This window comes from Anomalospiza imberbis, chromosome 1, assembly GCF_031753505.1.
Source record: "Anomalospiza imberbis isolate Cuckoo-Finch-1a 21T00152 chromosome 1, ASM3175350v1, whole genome shotgun sequence".
Lineage (NCBI taxonomy): Eukaryota > Metazoa > Chordata > Aves > Passeriformes > Viduidae > Anomalospiza > Anomalospiza imberbis.
The window spans coordinates 86,892,950-86,916,209 of record NC_089681.1 but is presented as its reverse complement, the minus strand read 5'-3'; the positions used below and the strand labels follow the sequence as shown (position 1 = coordinate 86,916,209).

The 23,260-nt window shown below is 37.3% G+C and overlaps 1 protein-coding gene across 6 annotated transcripts in view; it reads left to right on the top strand.

The window, feature by feature from the left end:
• The window catches only part of SLC35B3 (solute carrier family 35 member B3), a 36,009-nt gene extending 15,376 nt beyond the window's left edge, over nt 1–20,633 (top strand). For 4 of the 6 annotated variants that reach the window (XM_068199285.1, XM_068199268.1, XM_068199248.1 and 1 more), the window contains 2 exons: nt 1,621–1,690; nt 20,070–20,633. In XM_068199285.1, coding sequence (XP_068055386.1) covers nt 1,621–1,690; nt 20,070–20,232 — 233 coding nt within the window. In that variant the 3' untranslated portion in view covers nt 20,233–20,633. Of the gene's footprint in view, nt 1–1,620; nt 1,691–2,746; nt 3,391–20,069 lie in introns of those variants that run through there. The other 2 variants (XM_068199259.1, XM_068199295.1) reach the window with 2 other exon arrangements.
• Nucleotides 20,634–23,260: the final 2,627 nt, after the last annotated feature.

Below are 23,260 nucleotides of genomic sequence, written 5' to 3'. Positions count from 1 at the left end.
CCATCCATCCTCCCCCTTCTTGAGGGGAGTGGGGTGAAAGAGTTTAATGAAAATTGTATTCCTATTAGCAGAATGAGAAATTATCAGACTTAATTGGGAAAAAGAAGAAAAGGCACTTAATTTAGAAGGAAATGGTTACATAAATATTTTAATTAATAACTGAAAGAACAGAAATAATTGTAATTAGAAAAACTGAAGTAATTTAACCATTTTTTAAATTATTCATTTGTAAACTGTTTTCTAATTAAAACTCAATTTTCTTTTTCATTCTCCTTTAATTTTTCATGTAATAGAAAATAATTTTATTTGATGTGCATAAATTTCTTAAAATGTAAAAAGAAAATTATTACTAAGAAGTTAAAGTTGGGGCAGATGTAGTAGTAGTGAAGGCTGTTTCTTCTACTATAAAACACTCTTAAGTGAATATTTGTTAGTGGGGTAAAGTTGGGAAGAATGAAACTTGCTTTTCTAGCCAAAGCACTGTGGAAATACATCAGTAGTCACTGGTTCCTTTTGCCACTGTGTTGCAGTAAGACTAATTTGGATGTAGTTACGCAAATAGGACTTCCCAGTATGGTATAGTTAAAGGAAGTTCATGGTAAGCAAAATATTTTCTGATAATAAAAAATATATATTCTCTAGGTGCAGACCTACTGCTCCCTGTACTGGGATCTTTCTCACGTGAGAACCCTGTGCCATCATACAGAATAATACCTTCTCAGGCCCTTGGCTTCCATAGCTAAACTTGTGTGTCTGTCTCCATTCTTACTTTGTTTTTAAACAATTCCTACAACTTTCACTCATTTATTGATTTTGTTTCAGTGATAAACTACATAGGTTTCCTGGTACACAATTTGCTAGTAATGCTTTATCCTTGTTCATTGCAGATAGCACTGAAATTGTTCAAATAATTGTTGGAGCTCTAGTTAATTTAAGAGCAACCAAAGTGTTTGTCTCTATTTTGGAAACAGGATTGTGTTCTTCACTCTTCTTATTACTTGATTCTTTTCAGTGAACAGATCACATGTAGAATGTCTCTTAGTGGTTTTGAGGGAAACTTCTTAATGCAGTGATTGAAGTCAGACATCCTTGGTCTCTTAGGCTTCTAAGCAAAATCATAATTCCGTGCACTGTTAGGGAAATTTTTAGTAACTTCAAAAAAATGGTGAGAGGATAATTCCATTCCACTCAAAAATAGAGCCCACAACACCACAGAGTTGTAATGACATGAGGTGGAAATGGCAAGATATTTGACTTTTGGTCTACATCCAAGCTTAAACAGATGAGTTTATATCATCAGTTACTTGCATGTTGCTCTCAGAGACTGTGGATTGATTAACATCAAGTTATTAAATAGCAAGTCTTGTTCTGGAAATTTCCTTGCTGCAGGTAGTGTGACTGGAGATGGTACTACTGGCAAAGTGTACTTGTTTCCAAAAATCACATGGTTCCAGTGCGGTGTTGCGCTGCACTGGTGCACCTGCAGTCTGCGTTTGCACCAAGGGTGTGATCATCATTTTAGTGAGACAATTATTTTATGAGGTTACCTGCTAAGCCTTTGTTATGTTCTTTTGTTGTAACTGAATTCTTAAAGAGGTTAATACTTGTTTTCCTCCGTAGTAACAACAGGAAGAAAAGCGATGTCCATTGTGCTTTCTTTTTTGTTCTTTGCAAAGCCATTCACATTACAGTAAGTATTTATAGTTCTTAGTGGTTTACAAGGTATTTTATAAAAATTATATTCTTCATCATGGAAATATAATGACACTTATTAATCATATTTGACGTTTAATGCTTGTCTTTTTATATCTTCTACAAATGTTGGCAATCTATTGTAAATATTGACTGGTTTGTTGATGCTAATCATACTACAGCAAAGAGTTTACATTTTTCTAAATGTAATGAAGACAACAAAGAAAACTAATCATAATATCTAGTGCTTATGATACATTATAAATTGTTTGGGTACTTTCTCTGTGTTGGAAATTGGTGTAAAGGAAGGGATTTTCTCCTTTATGGTATTGTTCCTGCTTTTATAAGCTCAGATTTGAATTCTTAGCTAGCCCTTTTAAATAACTGTTTTATCTTGATATACTAAATTGCCAAATGTTTGAGCCTGGGTTAATTCCCTTTTTTTAAATTTTAAGGAAGAGCTTACATTGAAAAATGCAGTTAAGTTGCTACTTTGATTTTAATTGCTTCAGGTTTGAAACAAAATAAAATTCTATTTTATTTCTGTATACTAATTGATTTAAGAAAAAAGCTTGCATGCAAATCCCAAATGGAATTTACCTCAGCTAAAAATATTGAGGCTTAAAAGAATGGAGAGCTGAAACAAAAATGTGCCTACACTGGGAAGTATAGATATAAGGCACTGAGTGGGAAAACGTTTTGGACCAGTAACAGATAGTATAGCTCTCACAACCATAGGTAGGAAGAACATACTAAAACCCCTCAGGACCATTTTATTCATGTGAGAAACAACAGATAATGTTTAGTCATTATTTAATTTATAAATGCATTTCAATAAGCTCTCTGGCCAGGACAGGAAAAAAGAAGGGTGGAAGGATAGTAATAATAAAGATTCAGAGAAATTATATCTCAGAGCCCATTGATTTTTGGGGGATTTTTCTTCAGCTCTTTTCTTCTTAATATGAGGTTTGTTTAATCCACAAATATTGGTATGTAATTGCTACAGATAAAATGCTAATGGTAACTTTTTTCCTCCCCTCTGCCTCCCCTCTAGGTACGTGTGGTCAGGCTTACTGGTTGTCCTTGGTATATTTCTTAATGTTTACAGTAAGAATATGGACAAAATCAAACTGCCTTCACTGCTTGGTCTTTGGAAAAAAAGTGTGGAAGAAAGAAAATCAAGGACGTTGTCACAAACTGTATAGACAGTGGTTCATGCCTTGTCTAGACTTTGACTTACTATTTTATTGGAAGAGTCTTCAACGGATTCACTTTCCAAAGGGAATGTCATTAAAACCAAAGGAGCTGAAGGCATATTGTCTGCTTGCAGACTGCTGTAAATGCACACTTTCTTGAGCCCTTTCTTCAGAGCACTTGAATTCATCACAAATGGTGTTGTAGACCATTGTCAGATGGTTTTATCAGCAATGAAGGACAGCAGCTCCTGGCAAACTGCTGAGGAGCTGCACTCAAGTGGGACACAGTAGAAGACTAGTTTGGGCATTTTAATAATATTGGCCTTATGGCTGATCTGAAATTAGTGGTTCTTTGTTAATTGTCTAGGTGGGGTAATTTAAATGTAATACTGTACTAATCACCAACTAATTGACCAAATTGTGAATTTAAAGGTGGAAAGTTTAGAATACAGTATGTTGTCACTCTTTTACATTTTAAATAAAAATGTTGGGGTTTGTTTAAGTTATTGTTTAGATCATCACGGAACTTGATATTTATTGTAATAATTGAATTTTTTTAAAATACTAGTGTTACTCTTTTTGAGTATTGCTTGCAAGTCACAAAACTGAGATTGAGTTTGTGCAGTCAACACTTATGCTCTTGCTAGGGGGAAATTAGGCCCAAATGAGGTGAGATGGAAACAGTGGGGTAAGAAGCTGTTATATGCTTAATCTGTGGTGAAACACATAATTTTAAGTGGCCTATGGCCCTCTCTATCATAGTGGTATAAAGAGACATGGAAGTTCTTAAATTTGTATAATTAAATCAAATTTCTTCAATTTCAATATTGGGGTAATGTGATTGGAATATGTATTATGTCAGTCTATGTGGGCTTCTGATGAAGTTAAGAGGATTAGGGTACAGATTATAGTTTTCTTTCTTCTGTGACAGGAGGAGACAATGTGCTACCAGTCTGTCTTTTTCATCATGAATTTAGGAAGACTAAGTCCATTTATCGCTCTTTCTTTTATAGTCGACTTGCTTTTGAATCACTTGCCATCTCTTTCATTTTATATATTTAACAACAGCACTTTAAAAATACTAATCACCTTACAAATCATTGTTCTTACATGGTCATGGTTTTTTGGTTTTGTGTCCCTTAGATGCATCTTGGTGTGTGTTCTTTCAACTTAGACAAAAATTAATTAGGTAATAAAAATAAAGAGTCAGAAAGAACATACAAAGAATTTAAAGTCTCACAGGATGGCCTTTTGTCAGAAATACTAGTTGATGAAAATATTTGAGATACACAAAATGTTTTTCAGACACTTAGGAAGAACTGCTGTTCAAAGGAGCTTGTAATCAAAGCACAGACACAAAATGTGCCTTAAATTTTTCTTATTAATTTGGTAGCTCGCATCTGCCATGTTAAATATGTTATGGAATAGAGCATGGAATAACAGCCAGCTGAACACGATGGCATGACCAAGAGAAGAGCTGTGCTGTCATAACTGCACTGTTCCCAGCACTGACACTTCTCTGGGGTGTCAGCAAAGCCTCTCAACACATACAAACCCACTGTTGCCAAATTGGTAGAATTTATTGCATGGAACAGTTTTAGGTTTTAAATTCCCGGCTGCTGCATGATTGATTGTGTCCTGGATGAGGTAGAGAGGTGAGAGCTTGATGACCAGATACATCTTGAAAGAGCCAGATGGCCTGCCATGGCTGTCCATATTCATGTTGCAGCCAAAGTTTTATGGTAAGGTATGATAAAGCATTCCAATTTCAAATTTGGTATAAGAGTGCATTTGACCAAGTCAAGGGGATGGATACACTTCTTTCCCTGTAATACTTATCAACTCTTACATTCCTTTGTATTCTTTTCACTAAATGGTCTTTCCAGTGAGGTCAAGATAATTTTACAGTCCTCGTTCTGCCATCTGTAAACTCTACCTGTTGCTAAATTTTATTAACCTTCAGGAAAACAAATTATATAAAAGCAACAATGTATGCAGAAAGTCATAGTAAATATGATTCATTTGGCGTCTGTTTTATTTAAATAGATGAGAAGTCAATCACTAAGTTTCTGACTAGAATTCAAATGTAGTATGTATGTTTCTGGAGGGTTAATATAATCCAGTTTTGTCTCTTTTGTCTCTCTTTGGAGAGAATAGTAATCACAATAATTCACCTTTTAATTTATTTTCTGTTGTATACAGGACTGAGTTAATGAGCTATCATTAGGGGAAGTTTTGATTTATTTTTTTAATAATTTTCTTAACTGTAGAAGTGTATGTTTTGTGTTACTGGTGTACTTCAAAATTATTTTTATATACAAATGGATATTGTAGGTTTACTGTTAATGGCATAGATTTAAGAGTTAGCCCTTTATTCTCATATGTGTGAGTCTAGTACTTGCCAATCAACAATATGTTAAAGAAAATGCACACACAAGTTAGAGTAGTTAATAATTTGCCACACATCATGGTCTGTGCAGTTTCATGCCTTCTTTAAGAAAACCTTCATTTCAGTGAATTGCTGTTTGTGGGGTTGTGGGTTTTTTTTAACAAGCTTCATAGTGCATGCAAGTTAGAAAACCTTACAAACCTGCAAGTGTTCTTACTGCAAAATTTTGGGGTTGAGTCTTCTGTACTGTATATGTATGTTGGTTTTGTGTTGTCTGTGAAACATGAATAAGGGCTTGTCCACAAAGTAACTGTAAATTATTTATTTATTGTGTAAGAGCACTTTTATTGGGATATTGGTTAACCCTTCCCAGTGTTGAAGGCTGGTCACAATATTGCATTTTATACTTATTGTTTCCTGGGCTCTGCAATAGGCATGGTGAAACTATAGGAAAAAACCAATCAATTCTCTCACCAGAAAATTTGTTATCTAAATATAATGTGAATTAGTTGCTTCTTATTCTTGTGCTATACAACTTTTTCCTCTCTCTAAAAAAAAAGTCTATGATGTAGGAATTAGTTATAACAGCATTGAAATTCTCAGTAAAATTTAAGTCTGACCAGCATCTCCATTGATGTCAGCAATCTACCTCTGTGATACTGACTTCTGCCTCCTTTGAATAGCTGAGGGAGCTCTGTTTTCCTAAATCAGCATGCATTTGCAGTTGCTTTCATATTACATTTTTACATTTGTCTGGCACACAATGAAACAATGAAGTAATTGACTGTGCCAGTGGATTTCTTCAGTGTTTTAGTACTTCAGTATCAGCAGGACTGATTACGCAGGTACCTTTGTGGGAATACAAGTGTGGAAGAACTAATGCCCTGCCCTCCAAACCTACAGTGTTTCCTCATCCTGCGTTAAACTGTTTTTCTTCATCTTGTTTTACCTCTCCTTGCTTTCTGTGCTTTGAACATACCAAACATTTTAAGCTAAAGCTTGGACTTTATATCATTCCTACTTGTCTTCCTTACTTCCTTACTTGTCTTTCTTGCTTTTGGGTGTGAAATCCTTTTTCAACATGCTCTTTTTATGCCCTGTGGATGGTTTCAGGTTTTTTCCTGCATTTAAGGGCTTACATCACACTGTTGCAGGTTGGTCACATTCCAGATTTTGTTTGATATCATATATAACCATCTGGGTGATTATTGTAAATCCTTTTTTCTCCATGAAAAAATCTTTCATACTTCTCATTATTTTTGGAAAGGTCTTGATGAGTGCGCATATGAGTTAACTCCTTGACCTCATTCCATCTTCCAAGAAAATCTCTCTTCTCCCTTGCCTGCCTGTGAGAACTAGAGGAAGGGGAAATAAATTATTTCAAGTGCTCTTTTTTTTTCCTTTATTAAGTGCCTTCCTCACTAGCCTGGTGTGTCTTAATTGTTTATTTTATTTCTGCCTGCCATGCTCCCAGGCACAAACAAGCCCCTCTCTCATGTTTGACTGCTGCTTGTTCAATCATGGAAACTTTTTGAATTGTTTACTGTTCTGAAAAGAGGTATAAAATTGCATGTAGACTCTGGAGGGCAGGAAATAATAAGTAAACTTCACAAGTTAAGGAAGTAATTAAATGGATTAATACCTTTTTTCTGGAGGGATTTTATATATGGTTTAGTTAATAGCTCAGAATTTGTAGGTGGAAGGGGTTTTCTTTTACATTTTACCTGTTTAAAAGTCTTTATATTAATTTTAATATTTAATATTAAACTCCTGACGTTTCAGCTTATAGAGATTAATTTCAGTCTTGCCTATGAGGCAGAAAAGCCCTATCTCCATTTCAGAGATGTAGCATAAATGGTATATTGCCCAAGGTTGCCTTGGTAAGTCTGATGAGCAAGGAATAGATGTTAATACCCTAAGTCCAATGTGCCCCAAGTCCATCAGAGCCCATCTGTACTTTAAATGAAATAGTACCAATGTAAGGTCAGTTTTCATTTACTCCCAGCATTAGAGATGTTAAATTGTTTCTGTTCCTTGTTCTGTACAAGTATAATTTAAAGGGAAAATAAGACAGCCATAAAAGCTTTTCTGCATTTTATTTGAAGCTTTTTGCATTGTCATTTTTTTGTTGATTTGTTGTTTTCTGTGAGCAGTGCTGTGGAAGCAAGCCGGACACAGTAGCAGCTTTAGGAGAAGCATAATATCCTTCAGTTTAAGGTGACTGGTTCACCTTGCTACTAGTCAAAAGCTGCTGCCATGGGAAAACTGAGGAATTGTCACCACATGAGGAATTAAGCATAATGATGCATTGTGGGGTCTGTATCACTTTGCCATTTGCTTGTAGAGAAGCAAAGACTATTGCAATAAAGAATATACATGCACAAATAGCTTAGAATACAATGCTGACTTAACACTTCTCTATACCTGGATTGTACTGTTATGCTGGTTTTTTGAGATGTGTTAGTAATGTATTGCTTGGCACTACTTTTGGTTATTTAGATGTTTTCTTTGTTAGATTTCTCAGTTTTATGCTTCCTCTTCTCTTTTTTTATTTTTTATTCCTTTTTTTATTACTTATGTTTTAAGTGTAAAGTTTTACTTTGTAATTTTTATTACACCTGTAGTGCCGTGTCCAGTTCTGGGCTCTCCAGCACAAGAGGGAAATGGGATGCGATGAGAGAGTCCAGCAAAGTGACAAGAAGATGATGGGCTTGCCCATCTCACCTGTGAGGAAAGGCTGAGAGAGCTGGGATTTTTCATCCTGGAGAAAAGAAGGCTGGGGAGAATTCCATCAATGTGTACAAACACTGAAAGGAGGGCACAAAGATAAGGGAGCCAGGAGTGACAGCACTGGGGCAGTGGGCACACACTGAAACACAGGAGGTTCCCTCTGAATAGAGGAAATACTTTCTTACTGTGAAGATGATTGAGCACTGGCATGGATTGTCCAGAGAGGCTGAGAAGTCTCCATCATTGGATATATTCAAAAACTGTCTGGATATGGTCCTGGGCAGCTGGCTGTGGGAGGCTTTGCTTTGAGCAGGAGAGATTAGACCATATGACCTCCAAAGGCACCTTCCAACCTCAGTCACTGTGTGATCTTCAATCTTACTGTCTTTGTCTATCTTCCACTTTTTCTTCTGTTTACAAATTGTTAATAAATACACTTAAAACAAATATCTCTGAGTTGGCTACAGTAACTGCTGGAGCTGGCAAAGCCATGCTGAAAAAACCTGATAGTGTGGTTCTGGCTGCACAGGGAGTACTTCAGAGTACAATCCCGTGGGGAGACACCTTCATTTGGTAACTGCTGCTCAGTACAAAACAAGATATGTGACTCTGAGCAAATGTAAGACACTTGTAGATGAAATTGATCCTGTCAGTACAGAAGGAGTTCAAAGCTGCTTTTTTATTTTCTACATTTAGATCTTGCAAAGCTCTCTGCTGGTCTGGTGCGGCACTTGATCCGCAGATACGCTGGAAGTGCCACTATGCTGGTTGCTGCCTTCTCATGAGCATTCTGCATGAACATGGACAGCTGTGGTAGATGCCCTCTCACTTGTTCAGAACCTGAGTATAAACTCCTCTTAAATACAGTTCTGTAGTAACAGGCATTCATGGGAGCATGTGAAAAGTCCAGTACATAATGGGGTCTGCAAGAAACATGGACAAACTGTTTATTGGGGGCTATTGTGCTGGGATACTGGTTTTAAACTAAAAGAGGGTAGATTTGAATTGGGTATAAGGAAGAAACTGTTTACAATGAGAGTGGCAAACCAGTGGAACAGTTGCCCAGAGAGGTGGTAGATGCCCTGTCCCTGGAAACATTCAGGGTTATGTTGGACAGGACTCTGAGACACCTGATCTCATTTAAGGTGTTCCTGCTCATTGCAGAGGGTTAGACCAAGTGACCTTTAAAGTTCTCTTCTAAACCAAAGTATTATATGTTCTCAAAGACAATTTGAGGCCTCTGGAAGGCTTTAATGCATAAAGAAGAGTTTGTATAGGCTTCAGGCAGCAGCAAGCAGAATTTAAGCTCTTTAGGCTTTAATATGCCTTTAATCTTTTGTTGATTTAGCCTTAAGTTAGGATTATTTATTTTATGTACTATCCAAATTTTGGTACTGGAAAATCTTTTTCGTGACAAATACACTAGAAGTTGCCCTTAATAAGCAGTTCAAGCTAATAGCTGGTAGTGCTATATACCTAGTTTACACCATCCTGTGCAGTGCAGTTTATAGACAAAAAACTGAGTGAGTGCTTGGCTTCTTCAAATGAAGACTGTATTCTTGCTGTTAGGAAATATATAAAAGAAAACAAATTCGGTGTAACTTTGTAGATAAGAACTGGTTTAAAGGTAGTTAATCCTTACTTTGAGTCACACCTGATTTCCCTGGACTCCTTATTAATAAATGGCTCTTGCCTGGCTGTACAAGCTTGGCTTGCAGACTTCATCTTTCCTGGGATTAAAACAGCCTGAGATTAAGCTATCATGCTTGCATGCTTGCCAGGTCTGAGACCACTATTGCCTGAAGCTTTTGGATCCCCAGGCACATAACTAAAGGCTGCTTGAATCGACCATCTTAGACTTGGTAAATTTTGTATTGAAGTACAGCTTCAATAGAATCTGTTCTTTGATAGATGAGAGTTTGGGGTTTTTTCCAGGAAGTTGAAGCACAGGCTGTGTATAAATGATATATAGTTTGGCTTCTCAGTAAAAATGTCACTAATGAAGAGCTGTCTTCCTACTGAGAGCTAAATTTGTATGGAGAACAGGTGTAGCTGTGTATCAGAAAGGTGCAATGTGATATCTTTTACCAGATTATATTTCTGCATTCTGCACTGTGGTAGGATAAAGAAAGGAATGAAAATCAAGATGTGTTGGACAGCAATAGTACTAATTCTTGGCCATCCTACTTTTACATTGCATAATATTGAATGCAACAGATACAAAGCAATTTTCAGTAATCAAACTAAGGCTCAGGACAGGGATTTTTCAAAGGAATTGAAGACAATTTAAATACTGTTGAGCCTTTACTATACTGTTCTGAAAATATCAAATTCAACAACCACAGAAGAGCATCAGGCTGCCCCTCTCTGTGGAACACTTGTCTTCCTGTCTGTGGAGACCCACTGTGAAGACAGATTCATCTTAAATGTGTATCTTGCTTGATGTAGGTATGCTGAGACTTTGTGATTGGAAAAAGGATGGCTTCTGTTGGTCATCTTCAGTGCAGGTCCTCCAAATCTGAGAATATCTGTGCAAAACTGAAAATTACTGAACCATGTTTGATAGGTGCACAGGTGGCCAAAGGGAGCTGTTTATGATTTAATGTGCAATTTCTTCAATATGCTAGATTTCTTCTTCTGGAGCTGTGGTTGTTTGATCAGATTAACTGTTCTCTTTCTGCTAATGACTTAGGGTGTTAAAATGTGTTTTTTGGAAAATGCAGATACTTGTGTTTTGCACAGTTTAGGAAGTTCAGATTGATTCTTTTTTATTTATTTTTCCTAATTAGGATTTTATGGTGCAGGGGGTTATTTATAAGTAGTTTTCAATATTAGGCTTTTGTCCTCTGTTTAGTTTATTTATTGAGACTCACAGTAAAAACTACATCTCTTCTTGTCCATGTTCATTTCTATTATTGCAATCTGTCTTCAAGAGAATTGGTTACCTGCATTATTTTCTCAGCATCATGCAGTAAATAATGGTACATGTCTGAAACTCATCACAACAGCAAGTAAGATGGGGCATAGTGCATCATCCTTTCCAAACTGCCACAGCAGGGAGGCCTGGCAGTACATCCATTACCTCTGTTATTTCTTGCAAAAGGCTTGATTTTTCTGCTCTTTGATGTTTTAAGGCAGCAACAGAAAAAGAGCTGAGGTAGCTGTATGGGGACATGAGCCTTTGGGAGAATGTTGTTTTATTTTAGTCAGAGGTGCAACCCACACTGGATTGCTTGTGGCTTTAGCTCCATATTTGCTCCTCTGCCCTTTCACTTTTCATTTTCTCATAACTGGAGAATACATTTAAAAACCTGGCATCCTAGTTACTAATTTTGTACTGTGCAAGATTTTTTTTATAGTTTTGTATTCCTTTCACCATGACAACTATGCCTTCATTGAACGTTCATTTTGTTCTCCTTTTGAGCAAAAGATACATGGATTATTTCTTTGTGCAAAGGTCTTGAATTATTAAAAATAAGGACCAGATCCTCAAAAGTATGTAAATGTTTTGCTCCTTAAAATGGATGACAGACAGCAAAGAGTTTGTGTCCACAAATTCCTGTGATGTGAGACTCAGAAAAATTCCACGCAGTAGGAACTGCCCATGTGTGCACACTTCTCACTGGAAAAACCCATAAATTTTCTCATATGTATTGAGCACATAGGATGTTACTGTGGAATAGCTGACAGTATAAAATCACATTCTTCCATACCTTGCAACAGCTTTGATGTGTCTGTGAACTGCACTCAGTTACACTTTGCAAAAAGCTGGAGAATATCTGGGAGTAAGCAGAGGGATGCAGATAATACTTCCTTGAATATATATGTAGCCTCATAACCTCAGCAGTCTCTTTAGCAGAAAAGATGGTGAAAAATCACAGCAAAGCCCACTGCTTGCGATCTTTTAATGTCCAGCTATCAAAACAGCAGTACCGGTAGCCTGTGAGTTGCTCACTGCTGTAGGGATGAACATTTTCCCTCTCTGCTAAACCAGTTAATATTAAGTCTGAATTTATACGTGTTATATTATCCTGCCAATAAATAAAACCAACACATTTTTCAATCAGGTGTAATTTAATTTCCATTAAAGTGTAAGCTACATCCTGACTCTCTTAACTACCATATAGTCAATTGCAGATTTTTTTGACAGTGAAATAACTGACACTTATGAGTCTAACTTAATTTCATCTCTTTGCCTCTGGAATTCTGGTATCCAAAAGCAAACCAAGTGATTTACTTGTATTTGTTGCTCAGAAGTCTGTGTCTGGCACTACCGCATCTTATTTTTTATTCAATGTATTAATAAAGTTCTGTTCAGACACAACTCCCTGTTTCTCCACAGCTAACTGTGAAAATCTGTATTGTTAGTTTGCAAGAAGTGTATTAACTACAAATTTGTCCAAATTCTATTGAATGTAGTGCATTGCATAGTGTCCTATGAAGCTTGTTGGCACATATGAGCTGCATGGACTGCAGATCTATTGTTATTTCACTGCAAGAAGACTGTAACTGCTACTTACATTTCAGAAGAGAACAGAATCTCATATCATTGAGATCTCCTGCTGAAGCGGAATTAGTGCTTGTGTTCTGCCAAAAAATAACATTTTTCCTAAAGAAAAAGAAAGTTTTTGAGACCTTGCCTTGTAAATGGAGGACAGCACACTTGTATGAGCTCATTTGTTTAATATGCATGAAATTAGTGGGGTTTTGCAGAATAATGAACAACAATTAATGATTTTTAAAGAAACCATGAATAAAAAATGAGACTTGAAGAAATTCTTGAAGAAAAGCAAAAATGTACACATTACCACAAAATGAGATCAACCAGCTCATCCCTGAGGCTGAGTTTAAGCAATTTAAACTCCTTCAAACTCAACAGCCAAACTGGAGTAATCATGTGTATGATTTGGCTTGGGCTGAGGACAAATTTCATCCTTAGGGAAAGTGCAGGGAATATTTTGGTGGTAGAAAAGACAAGCCAAGGAAGAACAGTTCAGACTTACTGGAAATAGTGTTTGATCTAAGACAAGATGTTACATTTTTAGTTAAGTGCTGGAATAGATCTTTATCCAGTGATATGAGTTACCACACCAGTCATCCTGGCTCCTGGAGTCTCTTTCAGACCCTTTTACTTGAGAAGGCTGTAATGTTACAAGTTCGTAGAGGAGGTTTAAATAAGAGGATGAAAAGATGGGCACTTTCCCACCACATTGTGGAACATAATTTACTTGGGCAGTTTTGTAGCTAGGAGAGAACTGAAATAAAAGAATTAGGTCTTCTATGTAGGTCTTATATTAAAGGTACATTGTATCTTACCAGTTTTACAGAACAAAATAGAATCAGCACAAAATATTCTTTCCAATTTTATTCTTTGTATTTTACTAGCATTATAGTTGGAGCATCAACACCTGGGAATCTGATCTTCACATTTCTGTTACTCCTCCAAATTAAGGCTGACATGGCAGTTTAGCAGGGGATTCAGAGTGTATTCTCAATGTGGAGAAATACCAGGGTTTTGTTTTACCTGTCCTTTCAAGATCTTGCCACTCTGAAAGTCTTCTAAAACAGCAAGTAAATGGGACAAAAAATTGTCAAAATGCATACTTGTTTTCCTTTGATTTTGCTCTAGCTTTTTTTTTTTTTTTTTGGAGTAAAGGTCTGCATGAGAGTTCAGGATTTTTAATTTTTAATGGTGCCTTCATTAGGAATATTAAGTGCTAGTACTTAGTAGAGTTTCATAATTGGCATTAATATAACAGGTTTTTAATAGTTTATCCTAAGGAGTCTTGAGCTAAATTAAATTTAAGTTCACATTTTGATAATGTAAATGCACATAATACAAATTTTGTGGGGAGGTTATAACTATCTCAACCAGAACAACCCAGTTTATCACTTTACCCACCTACCTACCCTCTTATCCCAAACACCCCACACCTTTTCCCTGCTTTGCATCCAGGCATGCAAAGGGTAAAACACTGAAGAGAAAATGTATCCTGTTGTTTTAAAAGTCTTTAATTTGAAGATTTAAAATGCCTGTCTGTCACTGAATGCCTGTCTGTCAGCTTCATGTCTCTGCAGGCTGAGGAGAGGCTGAGGGCTTTAGTTACATTCTCTGCTTTGTTCTCCATAGTTTCATAAGTGTAACTTTAATTGAATTTTCTGGATTTATAGTACCTGTCTTAAGGAGATTATTTGAACCACGTAGCTTTGGTTGTTTGTGTTGGGGTAACACATACCCAGCTCTGCTTTGCAAACAGCCCTGTGGTGCAAAGTTACCTTTGTCATGGGAAGCAAACCAAACCAACAGGCAGTCAGCCACACGTGAAGAATGACAATATATTTCTCCCCACTTCAGAGGAAAAGAAAAGAGAGTGACGCTAATGTGGACCTGCTGGATCCCAGCCTGGTGCCTTTGTACCATAACTTCTGTATTGCTCTCCTTTGTCTTATTAATTATTTATTTTATCAGTTTCAATAGCTTGATAACTGCTCTCATTCTGACTGATATAACATGAAAAAATGTAGTTTGAAAATACCTTCCAGGGCTGTTGTGGTGGCCCAGATAGGGCTGTGTCAGGGACCCCAATTCATTTCACAGCCTCTCAGTCCTCTGGATGCCACGTGTACCAACTAGACTCCCACAGGTTTCTCCACAGCAGGCAGAAGGGCAGATGAGCAAGAAGCGTAGTCAGTACTTCAGCAAGTGTTTGGATACTTGATGGAGTTTCATCAGGAAATGCTTCTGGTGCAGTAACTTCCTAAGGCTACCTTAATTAGCACCTAGGCTTGCAACTTCACTATGCAAGGATGCTCTCTCAGCAGCAGGATAAAAACAGGTCTCCCTCTCACCTTACTACAAAGGAAGCTGTGAGTCTCTTGGACAATGTGACCTCAGAGCAAAGAGCTCCCATTGTCATCTGTGAGTTTTGGATTAAAAGGTTCATGTACTCAACTTAATTTAAGGGAAATAATATTTGAATCTTGAAAGCATGAGTGTTCAGCAAGTAAAATTCAAAATGCCTTGACTAGCTACCATCAAGCACTCAACTCTTCCTGGATAAACACCACACTACAAATACGTCACAAGAAATGGAAAATAATGTTGAATTATAAATATATTTGAGAAAACTGTACTGCACTGGCTAGCAATTAATTTTAAAAGAGGAGTTGAAATTGATCAAATGAATTGTTTGTTACTAATTATTTGCCTAGTGCTAGCTGTTATGTGAGACCTTGAGGGTGGGAATAAATTATCTTAATGAGGGATTAGGTTAAGGCATGTTATAAATTCTCATTTCAAGAGCTAACCCCACTACTAATATATTTGCCTATAACTGTGAATCTTCTTTAATAGCTGCCTGTCTTTTTTTGCACTGCATAAAATGTTCCTCTGTTTTTAAATCAGTGTTCTGAAAGGAAGTATTGGCCTCTCTGATTTTATCTTCAATAGAAACAACTCAGACATATCAGCAAAGAAAGAATAGTAATGTAAACTGTAAGTTATATTTCATTATGGAGAAAGAAATGAGTTGAACACATCCCTGCTTTCAGAAGTCCTGTTGTGTTGAGCATGAAATCTTAAAGTTTTCAAAGTGAAATGAGGATGGAGAAATGCAGATAAACTGTTTATACAACCTTGAAGGGAAAAGAGGAACAAGGAGGCATGTACTGCTTCCTAGTGAGAGTCAATAGCTACCTCCTATGATCCAAATGCTGTACAGGCTCATCATGGTTTGCCTCAGACAATCTAAGTAGCAAGGATTTTAAATCCTTTCTTCCTCCACCTAGCCTCTGTCGTCACATTATTAGCATACCTAATTATTATAACTGCTATTAATAATTCATAGCAAATTCTGAGGTAAAATCATAGACAGATTGAAATAGGGACCATTTCTCTTTATGTATTTGGGCAATGTTTTGTGAGTCTAGATGTTAATACAATCTAACAACCATGTAATAATAAAACTTTATGTTTTTCTCTCCCTGTGCCTTTCCCATTTTCCTTAGTTGTCGTCAAAATGCTTTTAAAAGAAAGGGCATGTTAGTATCTGTATTCCTACAGGCAGGTCAGAACCTACAGTCAGTCAGCAGGTCAATGTGGCAATTAACACTCACACACCTCCTGTGCCTCCTGTGTGTGCTCTTTTCCTTAGATACTGCTTTGTCACAAGGCCATCAGTGCTGGCTGTTTACTAATGTGGGAATGGAGATGCTGGAGGATGTGTTAGAAAGTCTTGTCTTTCCATGAACTTGGTTTGTTTCAGAGTTAATTTCATTGAATTTCCTCTGTACTTTTAAGGCATGATATAATACCTCAGTTTGCAAAGAACTTTAGAAGACTTTTAAAGAGATATTTTATTTCCATTCTTTTTGGCTTTTTAAATATACACTGCTGGTTTTGACTCATTACCTGTCTCCCCCTTTCTGCAGCACTTGGTGTATAATTGCTTCAGCTCTGGGAACACACAGGAGATGATACACTATCCATGCTTATTGTCAGAGCTTTTGGGGGATGCTGTTCATCTCACTGGAAACAGAGTGGGGCCCTCTCTACTTTCAGAAAGACTTTTTTCCAAGCACTGCCAGGCCCCTTGCTATTGAAATTCAGAACAGTAGCAAACTCCCCAGTATTCATTATTCTATTCAGTCTCAATTCAGAAGCAGCACTTGTGTGTTTGGTTTGTGCAGGAAAGATTCATCACATTCTTGGGTCAGCTACCTTGTCAGTTCCACAAACACATGCACATGGACACACAGAGAGGGAAGAAAAATTGAGCTTCATATGCTTCATTCATGTCAGAACTCAACAACTTTAAGAGTGCAAATATTCTGCAGTCACTCATGAAAAGAAATTTTTAATAATAAATATCTAACAATTAATGGGCTGGTAGCTGCAGTTGTCTTCAGGGCATAATATCTAATTTCCTTGCAATGTTTCATATCCTTACTTTTCATGCTGCAACAGTCTATCATTAAAACCAAATGCAGGTTTCTATCACTTTTATTTATTTTTCAAATCAACTTATAAATCAGTGCCAGACCTTGTTACAGATGAGTTCCAATAAATTATCAGCTGTGGACAAATTCTGAATGTTAAACATTTTCTGTTTTTTCCTTTTTTTTTTTTTCCACCCCCGCATACTGTGCTCCTATGTCACCCTTTGAGACAAGCTCATGCAGGAGCTTTTGGAGGGGTTTTGCCCTCTTAAACAAGATGGAAACCTGGCTACATAGTTATATGCTCTTTAAATAATGTAAAAATGTAAAAATGTTTGTTTCTCAAGTTAAAAAATACCTAGGGATACCATTTAACACAACCTGCAACAAAATTTACATCTCTGGACTTCAGGCATCATTTCTTCTACTTCTAGTTGACAGGTAATTCTCAGAGCAATTTGTAACCCTAATCTAACTCACATTAATTCTTTTACCAAAATGCTGTGTCGTTGCCCTTTGGAAGAAGGTCAAAAATGCTATCATGTGCTGATGCTAACTTTTCCTTAGCTGGTTTGTCACTTCTAAATTGGATTGTTGCAATTAGCAATGCGTTGCTGGTTTTGATATGACTCTATCAGTTAAGTAAATTTTATTGCTAGTTTTACCAGTAGGCTGAGATATATCAAATGGCCTAAAGTGGCATAGCCTTGCATGGCTGATGGGAAGCTCTGAATATAATAATTAGCAAAATAACGTTTAAAAACATTCTAGGTTCAATTGGCCTGAATGAACTCTGTAAGATGTGAACATGTATGGAAGTAAAGATGTATCTAAAAAATTTTGTTTACATAAAGCCCTCTCCAAAATGTTGTGTTCTCTTGCAGTTTCCCTATTTTAGGTCTCCTCCATTCTGCTTGTTTTTTCTTTTTTTTTTTTTTTATCATTATGCTTTTTTCTTTCACATCTCTTGGGTTCTCAAAACTTTCCCTTTATTGTTAGACATAATGGATTTCAATTCCCACAGACAGAGTATGATTCAGTTGATTTTATTTCCTTGAATTCAAGTAAACTTGAATTCAACCCATTCCAGCCTTAAAGGGAATCAAGTGGAAATTACCCAATGTTCCTTTTTTTTCTTTTGATAAAGTCCCCTGTTATTAGACTCTACTGTTACTTTATCAAATGGTATTTCTGGTCATTGTCTAATATTTACCTTGCTGGGTAAATTAGGTCATTTGATATGTTGTTGAGTGACAGACAACATTAATCCTTAGCATAAAATAGGAAATTCTTGAAAAACAGGAAGAATTTCTACACAATGTGGCTAGACCATGGCATGGATGAGAACCAAAAGTGCAGATTATGCAGCAGTTTTAGACACTTTCCATCTGAATTAAAAAAAGAAAACTTGTAATTATACAGTGCCAACTTTTGGCTTCATCTGAATGCAGTGAGAAAATCCTTTGTGTGTGTTTGAGGTCTCTTCTGATTCCTGCCTATTGAACCATTTTTAGTCTATTTTATGCATCTCTTCCCAGGTACCTGCCATTATTTCAGTAAAGCAATTACTTTTTTACCCTAAATTCTTCATTTAGATACATATCCTTGTAATCAGCCAGATGAAGCCACCTTATTCCTATGGTGAAGTAGTTATTTGTAAGACTTGTTGCTTCTCCTTGTCCCTCAGATTAAATGCTCTTCAGGGCAAAGATGCTGTTGGTTTCATGGTCTGCTCTGCATCCACTGTCAACACAACAGCAAGTGCACAAATGAGCACAGGTACAGAGCTGAGCCACATAATCTCCTTCTGATTAAAGATGTAACTTTTGCTGCTACACAGAAGCACCTGCTTTGTTCTGTTTATCAGTTCCCATGAATGACTGACAAGGAAAATCAAGGATATCTTAAGTTACAAAACATGCAAATCTGGAGACAGAGCAAAACTTGAACTTTGCTGCCCTGCCCTACTAAATTTCAGTTAGCCCATTTACACTGCTTGTGTGATACAAAATCTATCTAGAGCCAGTACTGAGCTGGGAGTGTGCAATTCACAGCTTTCCTGAGGAGGCGTATTTTTAAATCTGGATCAAAGGAAGAACAATTTATTTGATCCTTCCCCTTAATTCTATCTACGTAACAAACTGGGGTAAGAAGCAGAGACAACCTTTTCCATTCTCTGCAGTGAGTCTTCTGAGTTAATTTCAAAAGTATTTAATATCCATTTAAACCCTACAGGGGATAAGCTACAGGAGAAATGTACCCACACGAAAAGGGGATGGATTTGTGCTTATAGAAGGATTTGGGTTCCTGGGTCAGTATGAGAAAAAGTTCCACAGACTTTTGTCACTCCTGCACTCAGGTAATGCCACTGAAGCTGCACAGGACTTGGAGCTCTCAGCAGTCGTTCTGCCTGTCAGCCAAATGTCTTTGCAGCATAACCTGGTCCTATGAGTAAAATAGACCTATTATAGACCTATGGTTCTATTACTCTAACACATACATGTTGCACCTTAACCACAACACAGACAGGTCAGTTGTACATCAAGAAAATAACCAGATTCCATTAGCTTTGATGCTGAATTGTCACCAGTTTGAATCCCAGATCCTTTCAACAAGAAGTTTAAATTCATACTGAGATGCCTAGACCTAAACTGAGATCTAGCTGTGTATGCTCAGTGTCACTGAAAAGCAGGGCAGTTTTATTTATGTGTTTATATAGAAGCTGTTTTCAGCTTCTATATAAGCTGAAAATTAATAACTGATATGAATCTTTTATTTCTGAGACATTTCTTTCTGCATCTTCTAAACTCCCTGTGTTCTTTGCACTGTATAGACAAAGTTGCCTTATAGTCTGACTTTGGGGAATTATGAATTGGGACTTCATCAACCCCAAGTGACATATTTTATGGTGCTCTCCCATTGACTTCCCTTGGAGTTTAGGGCAAATCTCACTCTTTTCCCACCTACACTCTCTCAGATCCCACAACAGATTGTTGGGAATGCAATGTACCAGAATTGCTGTCAGGCCTAATTAATTTTCAGGGTGCTTGGAGTTGTTTGAATGAAAGGTGCTATAGAAGGAGAAAGGTACCGACTTTATTATTATTGCTGTTGTTATTTCACAGGAGCCCTGTCCACTGTTCTCAGGAGCAGCTTATGCCTGGTGGAAGACTGCCTTCCAATCTTTCTAGACATGAGCATACATTAACATACAAACGAACAGGTCACACTATTCTGGAAGCAGAACTCTTTAGTATGTTAATGATATTCACACTGGTGGCCCCTTAGTGCTCTGGAGAAATACAGGTTTTGCTTAGTGCTTAATAAAAAAAGAGCACCATAAAATATGTCACTTGGGGCTGATGAATATTGTCGCAAGAGATAAAATGGAAAAGGAAAATGACATAGATTTATCTTTTCCTGGGTGCCAAATGTGGCTTCCACTTGTGCTGGAGCCTTCCTGTTACTGTAGCATTTATTCACGGCTGCCTGGCAGAGGCATATATGAGGCTAAATTTTCAAGTGAAGGCTCAAAAGAAAAAAGGACTTAACTTCTGCTTCTGGGCACCTGAAATGACAACCTTTATCTGTGGCTTAGAAAAGAGACCATAGTAAATATGGACTAATGTGGTGATGGATGCTAGAAGCCATGGGATGGATCCACAGCCATCATATCCTGCCCTAAGGCCACCACAGGACTGCTACAACCACTCATCCAAGGACTGGTCTCACAGCTCTGGCTACTTAATTTGGTCCTCCTGTGCAAGATGAGCATTTCTGAACATCTGGTCCTGCCTATAAACAGATGAGATATTTTTACATTTATGGCCACAGTAATATGCAGGACTTCACAGCTTCAGGTATATTTTAGATGTAACAAAACATGGGAAAAACTTCTGCTCCTTATTTCTTATAAAGCACAATTTACGGAATATTTTTTTGGATCAGGGATTCTACATGTCACTTACATGAGTTGTGGATGAGAGAAAAAAATATTTGCTTGAAGAGCTTCATCCATAGCCTAAGGAAATAAGCAGAAATCACTCTCCTTGATTCTCTTGGGCTTTGTAACAAGACCTCAGTTAGGAATGACATTTTTTGGTGAAAAAAAAAAAAAAGTTGTTTTGTGGCAAGATATGTATGCATGCCTTTAAAAACAGTCTTCTGTTAAAACATACTAGATTAATTTTCCTCTGTCATTTTTAGTTGAGAAGCAAACAGCTTCAACAGGGTGCAGGAGTCATGGCAGCATTACCCATATCCCGTGCTTGTTGCTTGCTACATTGTCCATTATAGCAAAGGTGAGTTGTTCCATAAGGGGAAGAAAACACTTTAGGGCTTCCAGCAGCCAAGCAGAGAGATCAAGCAAAGCTCTGCACCAGCCAGAGGCTGTCCACATGCTGCTCCAGCCAGAAATGCTCTGTACACACACCGAAAATCATGGCAGGGATTTCAAGATGTCACGCTGACACTGATGTTGCCATTTTAAATTCAATCAATTAATATTCTAAAGAGGCAAAACCATTGCAGTAGTAGGTATACTGGTGCTGCCCTCATGGAGCTAAACATTACAACAAGTGGTGGTACTAAGTGGTTTTCTGAGTCCCATAAAGGTTAGATCATATCTTTGAGGATTCATGCATTTCTTTTTTTCTTTTTCTGATTAGTTCATTTTTTTTATTATTATTAGCTATAGTAAGGGACTTTACCCAGAAGTGAATGAGAAAATGAAACTGAAAAGCAGTTAATTGGTACTTTAATTGCACAGATACAGGCTTTGAAATTCCAGCAGCAAACCGAAGTTACAATATTTACAGGGAAAAAAGCAATAGAGATATTTCTTCGCAGGCTTTTAATTGGAATCCTAATGAAATCACCTTGTGAAGGTGTGGGATGCCTGAAGCATGTACGTGATGGCGAAGGAGGTGACTCTGTGCATTAGCATTCACAAAGATAACAGCCTTTGACATGGTTTAGGAGCAGTCTACTCAAAGCTTCCCAGCTGTGGGGAAAGCAAACTTTGCCACTCCAAGAGCAGTAATCTGAGCTTTCCAGTACATCTTTCTAGGTTTTCTCAGCAGTGGGTGGGAAAAGAGACATTCCTCCAAGAAGCAGCAGTGGCTACAGGTAAGGACCCTGTGAGATGCGATGGGACTCTTTGGCTTTCATTCATGTGTTTACCCTTAGGAAAGCTGGAGCACCAAGTAGATGTGCATGGCTGATTTTCAGATGGAATGAAAAGCTGATACAGAACATAGCCTGTACCCAGCTCAGTACACAGGAGAATTTTCCAGGGCTTAACAGCAATAACCTAGACCCAGATCAGGCTTTTCCTCCAAATGACCTTCCTGTCACTCTCCATCAATCAAAGAGGAATAAGGGATAACAGCTAACACTAAATCAGTATGGCTTGGGTACTCCTGCAAGTGTAGAATAATAACCACCATTTTTCATTCCCTAAAGATAGGTAAGTCTAGGGTATGTCCGTCCACTGCAACTTTGGCAATGGCAGAAAAAGATTAGACTTTTTATTTTTCTGCCAGTGGTTTTATGCAGGAGGATCTATCCTGACTCATATGAAATCGCTATTTCCATAACTGTGATTGTACCAATAAGAGTACTAGTGTACTTACAAGAGTAAACCAGAATGAGACTAATTTGTTAACGTTTGAAAACCTTGGCCTGGAATAAGGAATATTTGTGTCACATGGGAGTCTGCCTCTGAGGGAACAGTGGTATTTTGGTCAGCATTCTCAGGGTTTTTGCACCTACAATGAGCATCTGGTTATGAAAGATGTTGCCTGCCTAGCAGGCTTCATAGGACTTAGCAGAATAGGCTTTGATGAACATTTTGAGATACTAAATGAGAGACATTAAATAAGGCTCCACCTGAAAACTCCCTATTTATCTGATTTTAACTCTCTTCTAGTGCATTGTCTGATCACAGAAATTTTCCATTCCTATTAGAGAGATAGCAAAGAAGGAGGAAGAAACTAACTTATCAGCCGAGCTGAAGATGAGCATGACCTCACTCATTCATCAAACAGAACCAAAGTCGAGACAACGGAATCAGTAAATCCCATTTAATGGTCTCTCACAAAAGCTCCTTTATTAATGTACCACTTTGAGATATAATTCAGTGCACACCAAAGGCACAATAAGCCATTGGGGTAGCAAAAATTTCTAAGAGAACTTCATGTTCTACCAAAACCGCTAAAACAGTCCAAGGCTGCTAAGAACAATGACAGTAGCTAGTTGAAAGATCACTTTATATTCTGGTGTCTGATGAAAGGCCTCTATTAAACATTACATTGGC